Genomic DNA, 19,290 nt, shown 5'->3' with positions numbered 1-19,290 from the left:
GGAACTGCTCAGCAACAAGGCCGTGGATAATGAAAAAGAGGTTATACGACTCATTTCTTTTATTTTATCTTGTAATTTGTTGCAAACTACTTCCGTAAGTACAATCACGGTGCCGAAAAATGACGTTTCCTATATTGTAATATGGCGTTGTTGAGTAACACACCCGCCGTGGTGGCTCAGTGGCTATGGTGTTGGGCTGCTGAGCACGAGGTCGCGGGATCGAATCCCGGCCACGGCGGCCGCATTTCGATGGGGGCGAAATGCGAAAACACCCGTGTGCTTAGATTTAGGTGCACGTTAAAGAACCCCAGGTGGTCAAAATTTCCGGAGTCCTCCACTACGGCGTGCCTCATAATCAGAAAGTGGTTTTGGCACGTAAAACCCCAAATATTATTATTATTGAGTAACATCATCATCACCATCAGCCTATTTGATGTCCACTGCAGGACGAAGGCCTCTCCCTGCGATCTCCAATTACCCCTATCCTGCGCCAACAGATTCCAACTAACGGCTGCGAATTTCCTGATTTCATCACCCCACCTAGTCTCCTGCCGTCCTCGACTGCGCTTCCCTTCTCTTGACACCCATTCTGTAACTCTTATGGTCCACCAGTTATCTAACCTGCGCATTACGTGACCTGCCCAGCTCCATTCTTTTCTCTTAATGTCAATTAGAATATCGGATATCCGTGTTTGTACTCTGGTCCACACCGCTCTCTTCCTGTCGCTTAACGTTACGCTTAACATTCTTCGTTCCGTCGCTCTGTGCGTGGTCCTTAACTTGTTAGCACCGGTAGAATGCATTTATAATGGTAAGCTTCCAGTCAGGATCCAACAATGTCTGCCAAATGCGTTCCAACCCATTTTAATTCTTCTGTGAATTTCCTTCTGTAAATCAGGATCCCCTGTGTGTAATTGACCTAGGTAAACGTACTCCTTCACAGACTCTAGAGGCTGACCGGCGATCCTGAACCATTGTTCCCTTGCCCGGTTATTGATCATTATCTGCCTATCTGCATATCGTCAGGTCTTCTGCATATTAATTTTCAGCCCCACTCTTACACTCTCTTTGTTAAGGTCCTCAATAATTTGTTGTAACTCGTCCCCAGTGTTGCTGAACAGGACAATGTTATCTGAAAATCGAAGGTTGCTGAGGTAGTTGTCGGTTACACTTACTCCTAAGTCCCAGTTTAACAGCTTGAATACTTCTTCCAAGCACGCAGTGAATAGCACTGAAGAGATTGTGTCTCTTTGTCTGACCCCTTTTTTTATAGGTATCTTAATTTTTCCTAGTTTTTCTGGAGAAGTAAAGTAGCTGTGAAATCTCCACAGATACTTTCCGAGATATTTACGTAAGCGTTCCGTACTCCTTCATTACGTAATGCCTCTATGACTGCTGATATCTCTACTGAATAAAATGCGTTTTCGTAATCTATTAAAGCCATATAGAGAGGCTGATTGTACTCTGCGATTTTTCTCGGTTACCTGATCAATGGCATGAATGTGATCTATTGTAGAGTATCCCTTCCTGAAGCCAGCCTGTTCCCTTGGTTGACTAAAGTCCAGTGTTGCCCCTATTCCATTGGAGATTATCTTCGTGAATATTTTATATAATACTGGAAGTAAGCTAATGGGCCTATTATTTTTCAATTCCTTAACGTTTCTCTTTCTGTGAATTTGTATAATGTTGGCATTCTACCAGTTCACTAAGACCTTCGACGTCGGTAGACAGTTCGTATAAAGGGCCGCCAGTTTTTCAAGCATTATGTCACCTCTATCTTTGATTGAATCGACTGGTATTCCATCTTCTCCTGCCGCTTTTCCGCGTTGCATGTCGTGCAAGGCCCTTCTAACTTCATCACTAGTTATAGAAGGAGCCTCTGTAACTAGTTCATTACTCCTTCGAAAGGAGGTATCCTGGCTGCTTTGGGTACTGTACAGATCAATATAGAATTCTTCCGCTGCTTTTATTATATCTTCGAGATTGCTGATGATATTGCCTTGCTTATCTTTCAGTGCACACATCTTGGTTTGTCCTATGGGAAGTTTCCTCCTCACTGATTTCATGCTGCGTCCATTTTTCACTGCTTCCTTAATAAGTGAAATTCTTTCGAATATCACTTATTTTCGTTTTGTTGATCAGTATTGACAATTCCGCGAATTCTATCTTATCTCTTGAGATGGACACTGCCATTCTTTGCCGTTTCTTTATTAGGTCAGTTGTTACTTGGGAGAGCTTGCCTACCGGTTGTATTGGTGCCTTGCCTCCCATTTCAATTGCTGCCTCTGAAGGCAGCTTCGTTACGGTTTCATTCATTACCTCTATGTCATCATCGTCATCTCTCTGTTCTAAGAGTGCATATTTGTTTGCAAGTACAAGCCTAAATTTGTCTGCTTTTACCCTTACTGCCTCTATGTTGACCTGTTTTTCTTTGACCAATTTTACTCTTTCTCTCTTTAAATTGAGCTGAATCCTAGCCCTCAGTAACCTATGATCACTGCACTTTACCCAACCTAACATTTCTACATCCTGCGCTATGTTGGGATCAGCAGAATGTATGAAATCAATTTCATTTCATGTTTCACCACTAGGGCTTTTCCAGGCCCTCTTTTTGTTCTGACGCTTCCTGAAAAGGGTGTTCATTACTTGCAACTTATTCCTTTCCGCGATTTCTACCAACGTCTCTCCTCTAGTGTTCCTAAAATCGACGCCGTAGTTGCCAATTACTTGGTCACCAGCATGCCTTTTCCCCACTTTTCCATTGAAGTCACCCATGACTACAATATACTGAGTTTGCACTTTTCGCATCGCTAATTCAACATCTTCATAAAGCCGTTCTATTTCTTCATCGTCGTGATTGGAAGTTGGAGCGTAGGTTTATACTACCTTTATTCTATGCCTACTGTTCATCTTTAATACGACTACTGCTACCTTCTCTATAATGCTGTAGAATTCGTCAATGTTTCCCGCTATGTCCTTATGGATTAGGAATCCTACTCCGTACTGCTTCTTATCTGGAAGTCCTCTACAGCAGAGGATGGGGCCATTTGTCAGCACTGCATAAGCCTCACCAGTTCTTCTAACCTCACTAAGGCCAATGATATCCCAAACGATGCCTGCTAGCCCCTCAAAAAGCCCTGCTAGACTAGCTTCACTCGAGAGAGTTCAGGTGTTAAACGTTGCAATTGTCAGTTTCCATTGGCGGCCTGTCCCGGTCCAGAGATTCTTAGCACCCTCTGCTGCGTCACAGGCCTGTCCGCCGCCTTGGTCAGATGCTGCGCACCTGCTGGGGACTGAGGGCCATTGGTTAATTGAATGAGGCTTGTTGAGTATTTGCCTCCGTCAAATGCGCCTAATGGGCCCTTCAGGGCAGAGGAAATCAGCGCTTTAGTCAGCGTGGTCAGCTCGTACTTTACTTCGATTACGAGAGCTGCGCACGATGCAGTCGACGCACGGCAACAAAATACACCTCGGAAGTTTAGCGACGCAGCTCCCTTCAGTCGTTTGCCGATGGGCTATGCACGTATACATCTACGTCCAAACGGTTTCCATGACCGAAGCGCACAGCTGCTTTTTTTTTTCTTGTCGTTCCGAGAAGGCTCTGCACCTGTTTTACACAGCAGCCTCAATCCGAAGCGCGTACGATGAAATGCGGCGAATGACATTTCGCGTGACTCATATATCTGTTGGCTCTCAAAAAATAGGTCAACTTTGTTGGCAAAACGTCTTTCTAACTGTGCACGTCGAGGTCGCTCGCTGCTGTTATCGTTGACTCTTTTTACTCGACTGACTATCGAGTGGCTTCTTAATATTGAAGGCGACTAGACTGTAACGAACGCTTGCGACTTCTAGCGAACATTCCTGCGTGAGTGTGTTCACATTGGCTGCATCTCTGTTATCTTTATTTCGTCTTAGTTATCCTTCTCATTTTCCCCTTAGCTATCAGGCACGGATTTGGTTAATCTGCCTACCTTTCCTTTTGCGTCGTCACTGTTTCTCTATCTCGATCTCCATCGCAAGACGTAATGTTTTATAATACAGAGTCGGGCACTCTCTGCATTTCTTATCCTTTCCAGTAACCACGTTTTCTTTTGGTGTTTTTGTTCTAAAACTCTGTCAGCAATTACCAGGCACGTTGCGAATCACGCCAGAGAAACAGAAATTCGCATTCTAGGAAGCAACGTCTTGCGCCCTGCAGTGCAATAAGTTCCAACGCACTGGCGCGAGAGAAAGTGTACAAGCAATTTAAAGCGCATCATGAACGGAACAACAGAGAAAGGATCAAGGTGCAAATAGTGTCGTTGGTGCCCAGTACTATTACGGCTGAGCGTGCGCTCGGCGTCCTCGCGCGTCAGACGCAACGAATGCGGGGAAATTCGGCCAACGTTCCCGTGCGAGCCCTCGACCACGCGTGACTTAGCTATTGAAGTGCGTCAAATTTTTATCCCGTGAATGATTATAAACTGCCGGAAGTTTCAAGCGACGCCCTTTGTAGTATAATGCTCAGTGGCCGCTTGAACCGCGTGGCAGATCATCAGTTCACGTCTGGTGTACCCGCGTTCTGGGGAAGCTTCTGGCTCTGCGGATCACGGTTCAGTAATCGATACGAAGGCATCAACTTTAGAAAATGGCTAGGTAGCTTGCGTATTTCCAGTCCGACGATTCCTGTACGAAATACAATGCATCGAAAGGAATATTCGACAGCGAGGAAAAAAAAGAAAATGCCGCATGTAATGCGACAGATCGGAGAGCCAGCAACCTTTATTGCACGATTTATGTGTAGGCTTGGGTCAGCGGCTCACTGACTCTGCCCGATTTTGAAAACCTCCACAGGCGCGCTGTTTCTAGGCCCCTGGGCCACACCTTTGAAGCTTTACCACCTGAATCACTTAAACTGTCGTCGAATAACTCGTGATCATTATATGACAGCGAATTTTTAAAGTATCGTAAGCTTCCCACCATCTGCCAAATTCTTGGCAAAGGGCCACAATATAAAGCAAGAAGTCTCGCCGAGATTTTTTCCCCATCTCCTTTCTTATTCAGATGCACATAGTTCAGTTTTTTACGCGAAAAAGCTTTGGTCGAAAAGGATTTTAAAATGCACAGTCAGTAAGTCGTTCTTTGTGGAGCCATGACTGTTTTGAAATGGAGTACTCGTCCTTAGTATGACTCTGGACTAATGTGTGTCACACATTTCAACTGGTGCAACACAGCGTAGCCTGATTCGTCTCGAATAACAATGAATTTCAAGGCTCAGCACTAATTCCACCCAAAGCAGCATCTTGTAGCATATTCAACCCAACGAGCCCTCAGTGTTTCATATTAAGAGCAGCGTGTTTAACAAATCATTCCTCCCCGACGTCATCGAAGCCTGGAGCAGTCTGTCAGAACCAGCTGACTTTGAGCGTGATGCTAAGAATTTAGGAAACTACTAACAGCACACCTACGGGGTGGGAGCTCTGGCTATCATTCTTTGTCTATATTTGCTCTTCGTGCTCCCATTATTTTTCGCACTATTTTTTATCAAAAACAACTGTCAAAAAGCGGCTGTTCGTATTAGTTTGTGTACTACTCTGCATTTCTAACGGTACTAAATTTAGTTCGAATAGTTCAAAAAGAACTGTTCGTTTTTTGTTTTCTTGTACCACTCCCCTTTTATGCTATACCACAGTGGTGACCACCCCACCAATTGTGTCCACTTCAGAAGCTCGCCTGGCGTAGCTCAACTTAAATGACATAGCCTTGTCTTTTCGCGGCCTGTCCTCGTGTCTCCGCGCAAACTTTTTCAGTGTGCATAAATGAACAACCTCGTCACCGTAAATTAGAAACATATTTTCGAATTTTATTTATCCTCTTTGGCAGGGTCGCCGACATCACTGCATGGCGAGATGACTGCGAGCATTCGCCGTACAGCGCTGCATGATTTATTTATTTATTTATTTATTTATTTATTTATTTATTTATTTATTTATTTATTTATTTATTTGGTACTACCAGTCCAACTCAGTATCATGGTAGGAGTGGTGGGATTCGTACATAACATGCAATCGACTCGCGATTAACATGACAACAAATCAATCACTTGTAATAAACACATAATAACTCCCTGCTTAGGCAATAAACTACTATTGCTATAAACGATAATATATCACGCAATTATAACATCGTAGGGGCGCTCACTTAACATTACAGGTGTAGTAACGAAAGCACAGTCGTCGAGGTTTTCTGAGCCAGCGGCGGAGTAGTTCAAGGGGGAGACTCTCTCTCTCTCTCTTCTCTCTCTCTCTCTCTCTCTCTCTCTCTCTCTGTGTGTATGTGTGCGTGCGATGTGCGCTTCGCCAGTGCTAGGGCTTGCCCTTGAGCGCGTTTCGTGAGGATGCAAGTCTTTTTGATGAGTCACGAATATGTCTTTCTGCTTGTACGTTGCGCAGTTTAAGTTATTAAACGTTATTTCATTCCATGCGTCACCATTGCCTAGTCGTAAGGGGCTGCTCACGAACCCTGCCATGAAGCCAGGTCGCTTCATCTTCAACGTAAACGAACATATGCACCACTTGGTTCCATCTCATCTTCTGTCAAAGTAGCTTGACTATATCCTCAGGTCTGAAAGTGTTTGTCACGCCAACGTTTGCAAACATGTATTCTTCACCAACATATCAACAAATGGAAAGAGCTAAACCAGCCTCATTTTAACGCCTAAAATATGTCAGATTTTCGCGTCATGAAGATTTTCGGAGGTTTACTCTCTTTGAAACACTTGGCCTTGCTATGAGGTTGGTGTACGCGTGGTCAAGATGAAGACACCGCCTGTTGTCTTCTGTATCGTACTTAGCAGCGCTGAACACACTGCACCCGAATACCTGACAGGCGAGGTCCTACAATATATATGCTATGCGTGCGTCCGTACATGCCGGATGCGTAGGGGAGTGTCAACACTCAAAATTTCGAATACGAATGGAATAGCCCTTGCTATTCGATTCGTATTTGATTCGAGAATTTTCTATCAGAAGTTTTCGAATATTTATTTTAATGCGAATTAAGTGATTGAAGTCTAAAGAGAAAAAGCCAGGTGCAAATGGTGACTGCACTGAGTGATTCCGCTGCAGCTATATGGGAGCAGTGGTTGCTGCGGAGAAGCACCAGTTTCTGAGCGAACGCATAAAGTATATAGCTAACTTATGCTAAATAATTTTCAATCATTCTATAAGGATTCTTCGCCTTTATTTAGCTTGCAGGTATGTCTTCTCGATTTAGGTAGCAAAATTTACTACGTATTTGAACAATTAACCTCACCATGTTCGCTGCCGTGTGAAACGACGCGCTGTGCTGTAGTACTACATTTTGATTCTTTCAACATCTTGTGACGTGCTGTTCCTGTGTTTTATTACTGCCATTAATTATTATGTTACGCCGCATGCGATCACCTTTACTGTGCGCTTCTTATTTACGAGTTCATCAGTTGATGCATTTAAGTCCAGCTGTGAATGACATTACACATGTATTAAACAACGTAAATGAGCCTTCATCTTTCTTTTTCGCCTAAACAGAGCTCCACGTAACCGTTATATTTTAATATGTTTAGAAATGAGGAAATACTCGTTGTGCAATTGAATATTCGAAGGTCGTCTTTGTCGAATATTCGTATTCTTTTTTATTGTTGTTATTATTACTAGGGATGATTCGCCGCAAGGCAAGCGAACGCCCCTATTCGAACGCCCCTGGTAGACACTCAAAGCACCTTGGAACAGGAACACGCGTCAGTCGTTTGGAGAGGAAAAGCTTACAGTCGCACAGCGCTCTTGTTACTCTATTCACGTTAGCGTCGGTTAGGTAGTGCTCAAACGGCCTTGTTCGTTGGCGTGGTTCTTTGAATTCCGTAACGATACGCCACAACCCGTGGTTTCGTTGCGTGTCGCAGGGCCACCCGTCCGGCGACTACGTCCAGTGGTCCAAGGCGACGCCGCACCTGGAACTGGTGGGCGCCGAGGCGGTGCGCCGCATGCCGCGCCCCAACGCCATCAAGTCGCACCTGCCCGTCCAGCTGATGCCCTGGTCGGAGCGGGCCAAGTACATCTACGTGGCGCGGAATCCCAAGGACTGCTTCGTCTCCATCTTCCTCAACCGGCAGCTCTTCCTCAAGCAGAAGTCCATGGACGCCGCGTTCCAGGTGATGGAGCGACTCGAAAGAACTTGTTCGCGCGGGCAAGTTAGTTCAGCAAACACGAGGAAAAGAAATGCGTGTGCACTTTTTCACGCTATCTACTTGATATCTAAGTTCACATCTTTCAGCCTTAAATGGTGCACCAGTAGTTGTACCAAAAAAAAAAGGGGGGGGGGGCACAGTACAAGGTGTCGTCTAAGAGATAAAGCGGCGGCTGGGTCTATGCATGCTCTTCCAGTCTCCGATACGTTATATCACTATAATGATGTTGCCGATCATGATGCTTTATTGTCATCCCTTTCGAAACTGGGCGGTGACATATAGTCACCCAGCCTGCCCGAGCTAATTCGGTAATCTATACATGCTTGTCAGTCTCGTATTTTGCGTTTCTTTCCTTAGTGTTTTCTCTCTTCCCTAAAACATCTATATATCTACCTTGTACAGTTATCTATGCCTCTAGGGATCCGGTGCTATCAATCTCTTCCCGTTGTCGTTTTTTTTATCACCGATATCCAGACGTTTCTTGCTTAGCTCGACTGCTGACCGGTTATTTCCATCGGTTCTGAATCGCAGCGCTTCTGGAAGGCGGACGTTACCTACGGGCGCCGCCGGGTTAAGACCTTCACATTCCATTCGAACTTGCTGAGTTATCTCTGGATTTTTGCTACAAGTAGACACATATGCCTCATCCTGTTGCAAACATTTGTCCCGGTGTGTTTTTGTTTTTAGGCAACCAGCTTGGGCCTCGAATAGGAAGGCACTGCCCATACTGTTGTGCAGATTTTCTCTTCCAAATTCTTTCTTGCCGTCCTTGTATATCTCTATAATCTTCTTTATTTTTAATTCTTTGCGTCCATTTCGCTGTCTCTGTTTCTCTCTATTTCTAATGACTCCTGGTTGTCTATTTACACTTTAAATTACCCTGCACTTGGTTGCCAACTTTCTTGACGTATTCCTCCATTCTGTGTCCACGCTTTCGAGTTACTGATATTTGGGTTGCCGCCCATTTAATTTCATCCGTGGTCCTGAATCTTTCTTCAAAACTAACTTTGATCTGCGCTTCTCTGACTTCAAAGAGGTCCAACCGATGTCACCCTCCACTGCCTCAATTGTAGTTTTACTGTGGGCGCCTAAGGGCCAACCGGCCTACCGATCTTCGGTTAGCTTATAACGCACCTCCCTGCAAGATGTCTATTAATTCTTTTCCTACCGGGCTTATTGGGCATCGTTAGCCCGCTAACGATGGTTTGAAGTGCCGTTTTTTAGACCTTCCGCGCCGATCACGGGCACACTGCGCTACCTGAGGTGAAGGAAGAGAATTATATTTTTTTTTCTAAGAAGTTCGTTTTTTTACAGCTTGGCAGTAAATTTTGAACGCGCTCCGAAGTTTCGCGATCGTCAAAGCAGAAAGCAAAAATGGCCGCCTCCAGGAGCGGCGCGCACGCTTCGAAAGATCGCGGATCTCGCGATTCCGCTCCGTCTGCGGCTGACTTTGTCGATGGATCGAGCAGCGGAGGGTTTGGGGATGTTGCCTTTGTCGGGTTTTGATCCTGAGAGCGACGATGACGCAAACCAGCCCGGCACATCGGCGGCCGCAGCCCGGCACGTCCAACTGTAGTGCTTGAAGTTAAATTTTTGCAGTGGAATACCTGTTCTATGAAAATGTTTCGTTTCCTCGGAGACAGTGCCTATTTGACGGCAACACATTTTGCATATCTCATAATTTTGTTACATTTCTTTTCTTAGTAGATACAAGCGCGCCTTCACAAACTTTGCTCACTTTTATTCCACAATCTTCATTCTGGCAGTTCATATCCCTTTTATGACATGCATCTCGTAAGTAAAAATTTTATGCGTGAAAAGCGCAATGATTCTGCTTTGTATTATATAAAATGTTGAGTGCAGTAGTTCCTTCAGAAAAAATTATCTGGCGTAGCCTAATAAAAACACCCATTTTCTCCATGATAGGGAAATAGTTAAACACAGAATGGCATTTGCGAACATTAAAACATGCCGCCAGACGACGCCACCCTTCCGCATCGCCGTGGACGGGAGCGAGAATCTCTGGTTGCTCTCTCGCAGCGAATATCGTCAGAAGTCCATCGCTATTCGGCTAGTATTCTACCTGGGCTGCAGGGCAACATAAACGTAAATTAATTAACCTCGTGTCTATACATTAAGGTTACTTTCATGTGCGCTATCACAGTAGCTGCCGCATAACAGCTGTTAGATGCTGAAAATCATGAAGATATATATCTTTATTATTGTTTTTTACACCATAATGGTAGCTAGATCACGTTCACCGCGTGACCACCCGGCCGTCCTCTCTCCCGCGTGACGCAGGAGTTCGTGAGCGGCGACATGATCTGGGGCGACTACTTCGACCACGTGTGCGGCTGGTACGCGCGGCGGGACGAGCCCAACGTGATGTTCCTGCTCTACGAGGACATCAAGCGGTCGCCGCACGAGGTGACCGAGAGGCTGGCCCAGTTCCTGGGCGACGAGTGGCTCGAGTCCGTGGCGCTGGACGAGAGCGCGCTCGACATGATCGTGCACCACAGCTCGTACGACTTCATGAAGGAGCACGCCACGCGCACCGTGCACCGCTTCGAGAAGGCCAAGGGCGAGGACGACAAGAAGAACGAGGAGGAGGAGGAGGACGACGTCGACGACGTGGTGGTGCAGGCGCCCGCGCTGCGCACGCGGACGTTCGCGCGTCGCGGAACCGTGGGCGACTGGCGCTCGACGCTCAACGCGGCCCAGGAGCGCCAGCTGGAGCGGCTCCTCCGGGAGCGCTCCAAGGACTCGGGCCTCTGGAAGCTCTGGCTGGACCTGGACGAAGAGGACGACAGCGACTTCTGAGTCGCCGGAAGAAAGGCGCGCCGCGACTTCCGCTCTTGGCACGTCCTGTATAGACTAAAACGAAAGCGTACCTCCGACCTATGCAGCAAATCCGCGCAGCTTCCGGAGCTGTCGAAGGCGTCGGCCTCGTTTTCAGGTGCCGAATCCGCACGTATAGCTTTTCATTCGTAAGGGCTGTTTGCTATATTGGCCGGCTTTCTTTGATAACGTGTCCGACATCTTGACAGGCCCACAGTTGCCCTTGCAAACAGTTTTGTCGTAAGAAGTTTCCTTTGTGAATACGGGCCCTGGCGCTTGAACAGAGCGCGCGTCCTTACCCTTCTTTTTTTCTTTTTCTTCTGATAGAGATGTTACACACGTAGGATTTTGGGGGCCTTGCCACATCGTGCGCACGTGAAATCGGACACAGGTGTAGCACTCGGACACAGGTGTAGCACTACATACAGCTTCGCGCGCCTGGCCCTGCATTTGCTCGGAGAAGAGTCTGCTTGATTGTCCACACGAGCAGGGCCGCTTTTATGACGCTCTTTTGCGGCAGAAATTCGCTTCCGAAAGGTAAAACCGCGAGCGATTGCCAGTCGATGTTGATAACGACGCGGAAGCCTTCATACAAGGGCGGCCGCTTTCACACGGCACCATGGACGTCAGTATCACTCGAACCTGCATGCATGCATCCAGCGGTCGGCAACGTATTCTGAATGACTCGCCTATACGACAGTTGCAAACAGAAAGTTAGGCGACCGGGGTATATACATACGACGCATGCGGGACGTCTCTACTGCATTGCGTTTCTGCTGTGCAGTGAATTTTGCGTTCTCCGGGTTCTCGAAACATCGAACTCGTTCCGATTATTCTGTGCAGTGGGTACGCCTCCTACAAGTTCGTATGCAGGCAGATACATTTGTATAGTCGTCCTCATAATCGCGAACGAGTTGTTCTTATAGGCATGTATAAGAAAACTGGACAGCAGTGTACAGTCTTGAAGTTCTATGTGTCTCGCTTCGTAATAGTCGAATAGGACATCGCTGTCGAGTTGAGAATCTTTGTCATCGTTAGTGTATGAGAGAGAGAGCTTTAGCATCCGCTAAGACTCTGAAGCCGAAGCGTGTATTGTATGTTATATGGTGTAGCTTCACGCTCTGTGCGAGCATACGCGTGCTCGTTGTCGCCAAAAAATATAATAATAACACTGGCAAAAAGACTCAAGTACGTAGCAAGTCTAAAGCACGGCACGCCTGAAGCATCCGGGGCTACGGTGTACGCAATCACTACCCTAAGGTCAAGTTGTCGTCCAGAAATTTTGCAGCGCTGCGAATCACGCGGATGAGAGAGGTTCCGTACAATGCGTCCATTCGCGCCTGTGTGGTATGAATCCAGAAACAGCTATTCGGCATCGTGGCTGCGGAGCAGTAGGAGCTCGCGGGTTCGACTCCCGGGTTCGTCGTCACATTCCGATGGTGCGGTTTGCAAGAACGCTCGTGCACCGTTTTTTGGCCACATGATAAGAAATAAGTGTTCAATATTAATATTGGAAGTATATGGAAGTGTAAGCTGCGGAAGAGAAAATACGAACACGTTATCTACAACATGAAATTAATACAAAATTTATCAGTGATTGTTAAATGTGACTTCTTTTTATAGCTTTTCTCTTCCACGTTCGGGTAAGTATACAAGCTAGTCGCACGTGGAAGCTACGCTGATTTGACGCCTGTTCAAGAAACTGAAAGCGCATATCAAACGGCGCAGTATGTAAAACACGTGCAGAGGCTCCGCCCACGTAGCTTTCTCTTCATAGCTACAGAACGTTGTATAGCGCTAATCTCCATACAGACCATCTTCCTCGTCCAGGGGACCAACGTATTCTTTCTTTAAGGAGCGTAGCGGGAACTGAAAGATGTGATTGGTTCACCCTTGCGCTAGCGTCACTTGGAGCGGGAAACGATACACATAGCACGGCACCGATATTAATCGCACAGCGACCGGTTCTGTAGGCCACGCATTCTCGCGCGTTCATTTCCGACATCTTTTCCAGCTGTCGCTTGGAGCGTAGCATCATTGTGAAGTTATTTGCGGTTCACTTCAACAATACGCTTTTTTGTTTTTTGTCAGATGACGCGGACGTATACGCGTATATCCGTCTTTCTTTCTTTCTTGTTTTTCTTTTACTTGTAATGGATTGCAATAGCTGCGCCCTCTATCACTCAGGCACTTTTACGAAAACAAATGTGCCACTATACGTATGGAATCGCCTGGGGAAGTCAGTCGAGCTCCTAACAAAGTTTCGCACATATTTTAACAGGTATGTGCCATTCGGGCTCCGTGTTTGACTCAGTAGGTGCTAACTTTATAGTTTGCAGCACCTTTACAGTCGGCTAGTCCGTATAGACCAGCTTTCTCGCTGAGTGCGGTGCGCTCTCCAAAGCAGTGGCTCTGTGCAAACGCACATTCCTTCATAAGAACCGCTTTACGAAGCAAGGTCGCCCTTAATTGCCACACATAAATTAATAGGATGTGCACTTTCCTTGCAGTTGGGTCATGGCTGAAAAAAAGTGCACGTTCAGTGACTGTGGTTTGACCACCGCCTTTTCCAGCATTCCTTGTACGAGAACTGGGAAGTTTGCTACAAATGGATAAGCTAAAGTGGCTAAAAGGAGGAGCGAAGTTCAGTTTTTCTTTTACCATTTCCTCCCTCATTTAGAGCGATGTCTTACTCTGACTACACTCTACAATACGTTTTCAAACAATTTGTGACACCCATATGCACACGACGGCACCAATACAATGTAGATTCGACGACTTCGTCCGAAGCTACGCTAACATTCCAAATGCTGAACCCGCTATGGCACCAAGTTGTTCCTAGCACGATAGAAGTGCCGTTATTTTCACTTTTAAATGCACTCGTCTTGCTTCGTCGCAGAGATGTATTGCACTGTTGCTGTAAAGGTTTATTTCTGAACAAACGTATGTCGCAGAAGAAAAGAAGCTCCTGCTTGTGGGCTTGCCATCTAGTCAAACACTAAAGGACGTTGCCATCCCTGGCCCGCTAAGACCAGGGTTGTTGACTTGCATGCCGAAACGAGCTGATGCAATCTTTAACCTTGACCACAGAAATGATACAAAGCAGCCTCTAAAGATCCAATTCAATTTCAACTCGATTCAATTTATTTATTACGGGTGGTATGAAGTATATATCGAAGGCAGGAAAGGGCAGCGAAGAGCAAAGTCTTGTATGCATATATAAATTGGTGTAAATACACAAACAGTAGGACATAACTATATGGAAATGCCAAATCAAGCTTACACGTACTGTGCAAGGAATCGCGAAACTCTTCATTTAGATTAACTAATGGCAGAACATTTCTTAAGGGCAGTGGATAATAACCCACTGATTGAATCCAATGAACTTATTCTCGCATATCTGACTGACTATCCATGCACGTCGTCGCCTCTCTCCGCTAAGGTGGCGTCCATTACTTTGCTTCCTTTGGGTATGAACCTGTGCAGACACCGAAAAGGCGTGACATTTCGGAATTGCCTCAAATCGCGTGTTCAGCGCAAGTAAAGCTACATAAGACTTGATTATGGCCTTGTAGTCGCAACCATACATGAGGTCAAAAGCAAAAAAAAAGAAAGAAAATGTCTTCGTATTAGTTTCGGTCGTTCATCATCGTTTCTTTACGTCACTCCCGGTTGGTCGCTTCGGAGCGATGCAGCAGCGTCATAATAAAAGTCGTGTAATAAGGAACTCGTCGTCACCATGAGCAGCAGCAGCAGCAGCCTATTTCACGTGCACTGCAGGACGACGAATGCTCCTTAGCAATCTCCAATTATTCCTGCCTCGCTACTAGCTAGCTAGCTCCTCCCTCACCCAGCAAATTTCCTCATTTCGACGCGCCACCTAGTTCTCTGCCGTCCTCGACTATACACTTTCCTTTCATTGGCCGCCACTGTCTAACTCTTGTGGATCACCGATTGTTGTCTGTCTACACGTTGCCCGACCTCTTCAACTACGTTTCTTCCTCTTAACCTCAATTAGAATATCAGGTACCCCCGTCTTCTCTTTAATCCACACCGCTGTCTGTCTCAACGCTACGCTTATCATTTTGCGTTCCATATCACTTGTCGCGCGGCCCTTACCTTCTCCTCGAGTTCCTTTGTTGCCCTATAAGCTACAGACCTTCGGGCTATTATAGCACTCGTACAATATTAGTCCTGGTCGACACCGGTTAGCACTGGTGTAAGGCAGTAACTATAAGCCATCTGCTATATCTATATAAAGGAGCCTGATTCATAACTTTTAGACCATTAGGTATAAGGATTCTCAGAACACATCTTCAATGATGCCTTTCAATACTTCTTTAGTATATATAGCCGGAGCGCTATAAGACGATCAGTCGAAGGCACTGTTAGTGATCATCTTCTGCTGGACTTAGGTGACAAAAAGCAGGCAGCGCATGTGTCACATCCGCGAGCTTAACGCCGCCGTAATGCGTGCGGGACGTTGTTGTTGCTTTCTGACAACTTTCGTAAACAAGGTTGGGGACTTCGACGAAGCCACTTGGCATGGTGACGCTGTATTGCTTCTAGCTCTAAAAGCAAGCAAATGAACAGAAGCGAATGCACTGTAAGCACTTAAGGCGCCACGAACGCTGGAGTTTTATTACCATGGCGGCACAGATACGTTCACAAGGCAGGGAACAAAACGCCGAACATGGTGCAGTAACGTCACTCCAACACGTGCTCACGACGTGGGACTCAACGACGTGAAAGTTCCTCAAGCGTTGCCAACGTTTTTTTTTTTTTTTAGCCGTTTGAGATAAATAATCTCTATCGTTTACAGCTTTTATGACATATGTCTTTGTTGTTCGTTTACTTGCAAAACGGTGAACACCATTTGTTTTATTTTATCGTTTCTTTGGTTTTCTCAATGCGGACATTGACCGTATCGGTAAACGAGCTGTTTGATAGAATAGTTTCTGTTGATGCGCTTTAGCGAACACTCATCTAATTCAGTTCATCCACTGAGATCGCCCTTCATCATAGTTGAATTCATCACGTTTTGTTACTGTTTAAATAAAGAGACACACAACTGGGACTTGTTTCTTTTTGTTGTTGCTGTTGTTGTTTCAACGCAAATCATCGGAATCATGCCCTTGTATTCCAGCTTGGTGCAGCAATGGCAGCAGCGCTAGAATGCACGCCTCAAAGTTGGCGAACGTCTGCGGACGTCATAATCGGGTGTACAATATTTGCATAAAGTTCAGTATCAATATCTTTTTTTTTTATGAAAGTCGTTAGAGCGCGCGTATCTTTGTGGGTTGATGATGGTCGATGCCGTGCATGCAGGATTCTTGCCTTTATAAAAAAGGTTCGACCGTCTATTTGGCTGAGTGTGCTCCGGAAATACTACATTGGCCGTCGAAGCGGGTGCAATGCTCGATGGTCTTTTCACAGTAGCTGTGGTAGCGTGTGGGGGAGTCAGCCATTTCCATGAGGTACGAATAGGAATAATATCAGCGGACCTTAGAACATGCTTGCATAGGGACCCTACTTCTACAGCTGTACACTTGAACTATCTCTCCTTTTGCCTTTACCTACGGGTGGGGGGAGGGGTGTATTCTGTAAGAGTCTACCTAGTGGACTCCTACAGAATCCACTTCTTACAGAATCTTACAGTGTCCACTTCGGCCTCCGCTGATTGGCTGGAGCTGTATGAGTGAAGAGGAGACAGGCTCTCCCAGCCAACTTCCAGTCGGTCTCCCCCTCGCTTGTGCTGCTCCAGCCAATCAGTGAATTCTTACACAATACACCCTCCCCCTCCTGTATACCCCTCCTCCCACGAGATTAACTTTTCTGCATTTCCTTCTTTTCACTTTATCTTTCTAAAATCGAAAATCCATGCAATAATCGTTGAAATCAAGCAATGGAAATCAAGAGTATAACATCCGCATCAAACATCCGCATCAAAAAAATCTCGTATGCCACGTAAAGCCCGCTCTTCCAATAATCTCGCATGAACCCATAATAAACCACACACAAAGCGTACATATAAGGTTTCGCTTTAGTTTATTGGAGACGTGATTCATTCGGCATGTGAGATGTTTTATGAGACTTCTCGTTACGACGTGGTAAGGGCGGACCGCAGGAGAACGGCCTTGGCACTCCGAACTGGAGAGACCGGGTGGAAACGAGCCGTTGCAGGGCCCTTTTAGATGTATTAATCGAGACGTGTTCTTGATTTTCCTTCAGTGAATCTTTCATGCATAATGCTCGCTATCCGCAACATTGCGAACAATACAATAATGGGCGCCATATTGTTACGTAGGAAGACGCAGACGAAAAGCTATGTACAAGTATATTTACAAGAAAATACGCTGCGCTTCGCCAAGACGCAACAGCCCGCGCTAGCTTCTCATCGTCGTCGTCGTCTTCGCACTGCTCGCCTTTTCGTGATCGCACATATTGTTCCGTAGCAATATTAGAAGGTGCGTTATTCCCATGAAGTTCAGCAGCACGTAACGGTTTATCCACAAAACGTAAGTCAGAGACAAGAGTGCGAAAGAAAGTGGAGCGGCTCATTTCACGCAAGCTTAGGTCTCCGACATCGCGCTACTTTCTGCAGATGGAGAAGTCGCAATATTCTCTAAAATATATGGATATTTTTTTCACTAGTAGTGCTTGCTGTTACTGGGATATTTGGTGCGTGCCAAGTAATAATCAATTTGTAGCGCCAAAAGCACGATCACAGAGAGGGCTGGGCGTAGAGACAGGACGAACGCTTTCTCCTGTCTTTATGTCCACCTCTTTCTGTGATCATGTTTTTTGGCGCTATAAATTCATTATTCTTCGGCATCCTTTTCAGCAGCGCGGTCGACGACCAGGTCACGTGCCGGTGACGCGAAGCTCCTTGCTGCCAATGCTACGACGGCGGCTGGACCGTTAGCAATAAGGACATCAATAATTATCCGTTTAGAACGAAGAGCACTCAAGGCGAGGTCACGTGAACGGCGTTGGGCGTACCGAGAAAGCCCGACCCGGGCTGCCGGAAACTTATATACTGGGTGCTCTACGGGAGACAACAAAGGTCGGATGCTGTATTCGCAGGAGCCCTTTTGTCTTTTGTGATGCTTCAGCGACGTAAGCATTCGAGTTTCAACAAAGCGATAATCAATACCATCTCGTCACCACAGTCATTCTCGTCAGCACGTCGTCAGCGATGAGTCCGATTCCTACGCCTCAAAACGAAATAAAGAAGTTCACTGGTGCTTTGCTTCGCATGCACACTCCACAAAACTTGGTAGCCCGTTAGAATTGCCTGCCAACTTACCAAGTTTAAGACAAACCTGCTATAAACAACTGTATACACCGAAACAATTTTTTTTTTGCCTGCCACAGCCTCCGCGATGCAACTCCGTATTCGCTGGAAAAAAGAAGAAAAGCTACAAAAAAAAAACGTCGGGACAAAGCCTATATTTCAGGTTCGAGCGCATGGAACGAGGTGCTGTACAAAATGATTTCTATTTTCAGAAAAGGAGACCTGGGATGAGACGATCGACAGTATCACTTCCTAGTTCATTTCTCGTTCCGCAACACGAAAACAATTAATGGGCTTCCAAGTCTTGGACCAATAAGGCATGCTCTGTTTTGTGAAGCACGGACCTCCAGCATACACGACTGCTGGACCTATCAGCCACAGAGCTGTGTCAAGCCCGTCTGGCTTTCTTTTTTTTTTTTTTATCCGTCATAGGAGTCAGCACGGCTTCACTGTTCGCCGGCGCCTTACAAGACGTGGGTGCGTAGGACGAATCATACTGAAAAATTCGTCACGTAAAGAGCGAGCGCCCCAAGAAACGGGCAGAGGATCAAAGACACGGGACAGGGCACTGATATTAATTGAAATGTTCATTGCATAAGGCGTTATAGTATACATGTATACACCAGGAAAGGATGCAATAAAGTAAGAAAGCCCAGTTCAAGAAAGTTACACACAGAGAAAAAAAAATGGCTGTGGCTTAGCTAAGGTTAAGCCCAGGATGCGAAGCATATTAGCCTTTATTTTAGTTGTTCAACCACTGTTTAGCCTGGTGAACTGCTGTTGCTTAGCTATATTTGGTTCGGCTAGACGAAGAAACAACTCATGCGTTACTCTGCTTCGCCTTCAAGAGTGGAACGCGACAGCGTTCCCGTCGACCCGCCAAGGGGTGTAAGACAACGGGCTACGGCGCAGCGACTACGCGCCCCGCATTGGACGCGGTGAGCGTCGAGCA

The 19,290-nt window shown here is 46.1% G+C and overlaps 1 protein-coding gene across 2 annotated transcripts in view; it reads left to right on the top strand.

Moving 5' to 3' along the window:
* Positions 1 to 16,118, top strand: part of LOC135921203 (sulfotransferase 1C2-like) — a 75,733-nt gene extending 59,615 nt beyond the window's left edge. For both annotated transcript variants that reach the window (XM_065455523.2, XM_065455522.2), the window contains exons 3-4: positions 7,919 to 8,167; positions 10,505 to 16,118. In XM_065455523.2, the coding sequence (XP_065311595.1) occupies positions 7,919 to 8,167; positions 10,505 to 11,023 (768 nt within the window). In that variant the 3' untranslated portion in view covers positions 11,024 to 16,118. The remainder of the gene's footprint in view (positions 1 to 7,918; positions 8,168 to 10,504) is intronic.
* Positions 16,119 to 19,290: the final 3,172 nt, after the last annotated feature.

This window comes from Dermacentor albipictus, chromosome 5 (genome assembly GCF_038994185.2).
Source record: "Dermacentor albipictus isolate Rhodes 1998 colony chromosome 5, USDA_Dalb.pri_finalv2, whole genome shotgun sequence".
Taxonomy (NCBI): domain Eukaryota; kingdom Metazoa; phylum Arthropoda; class Arachnida; order Ixodida; family Ixodidae; genus Dermacentor; species Dermacentor albipictus.
The sequence above is the reverse complement of the archived record's forward strand: the minus strand, read 5'-3'. Positions and strand labels throughout refer to the sequence as shown.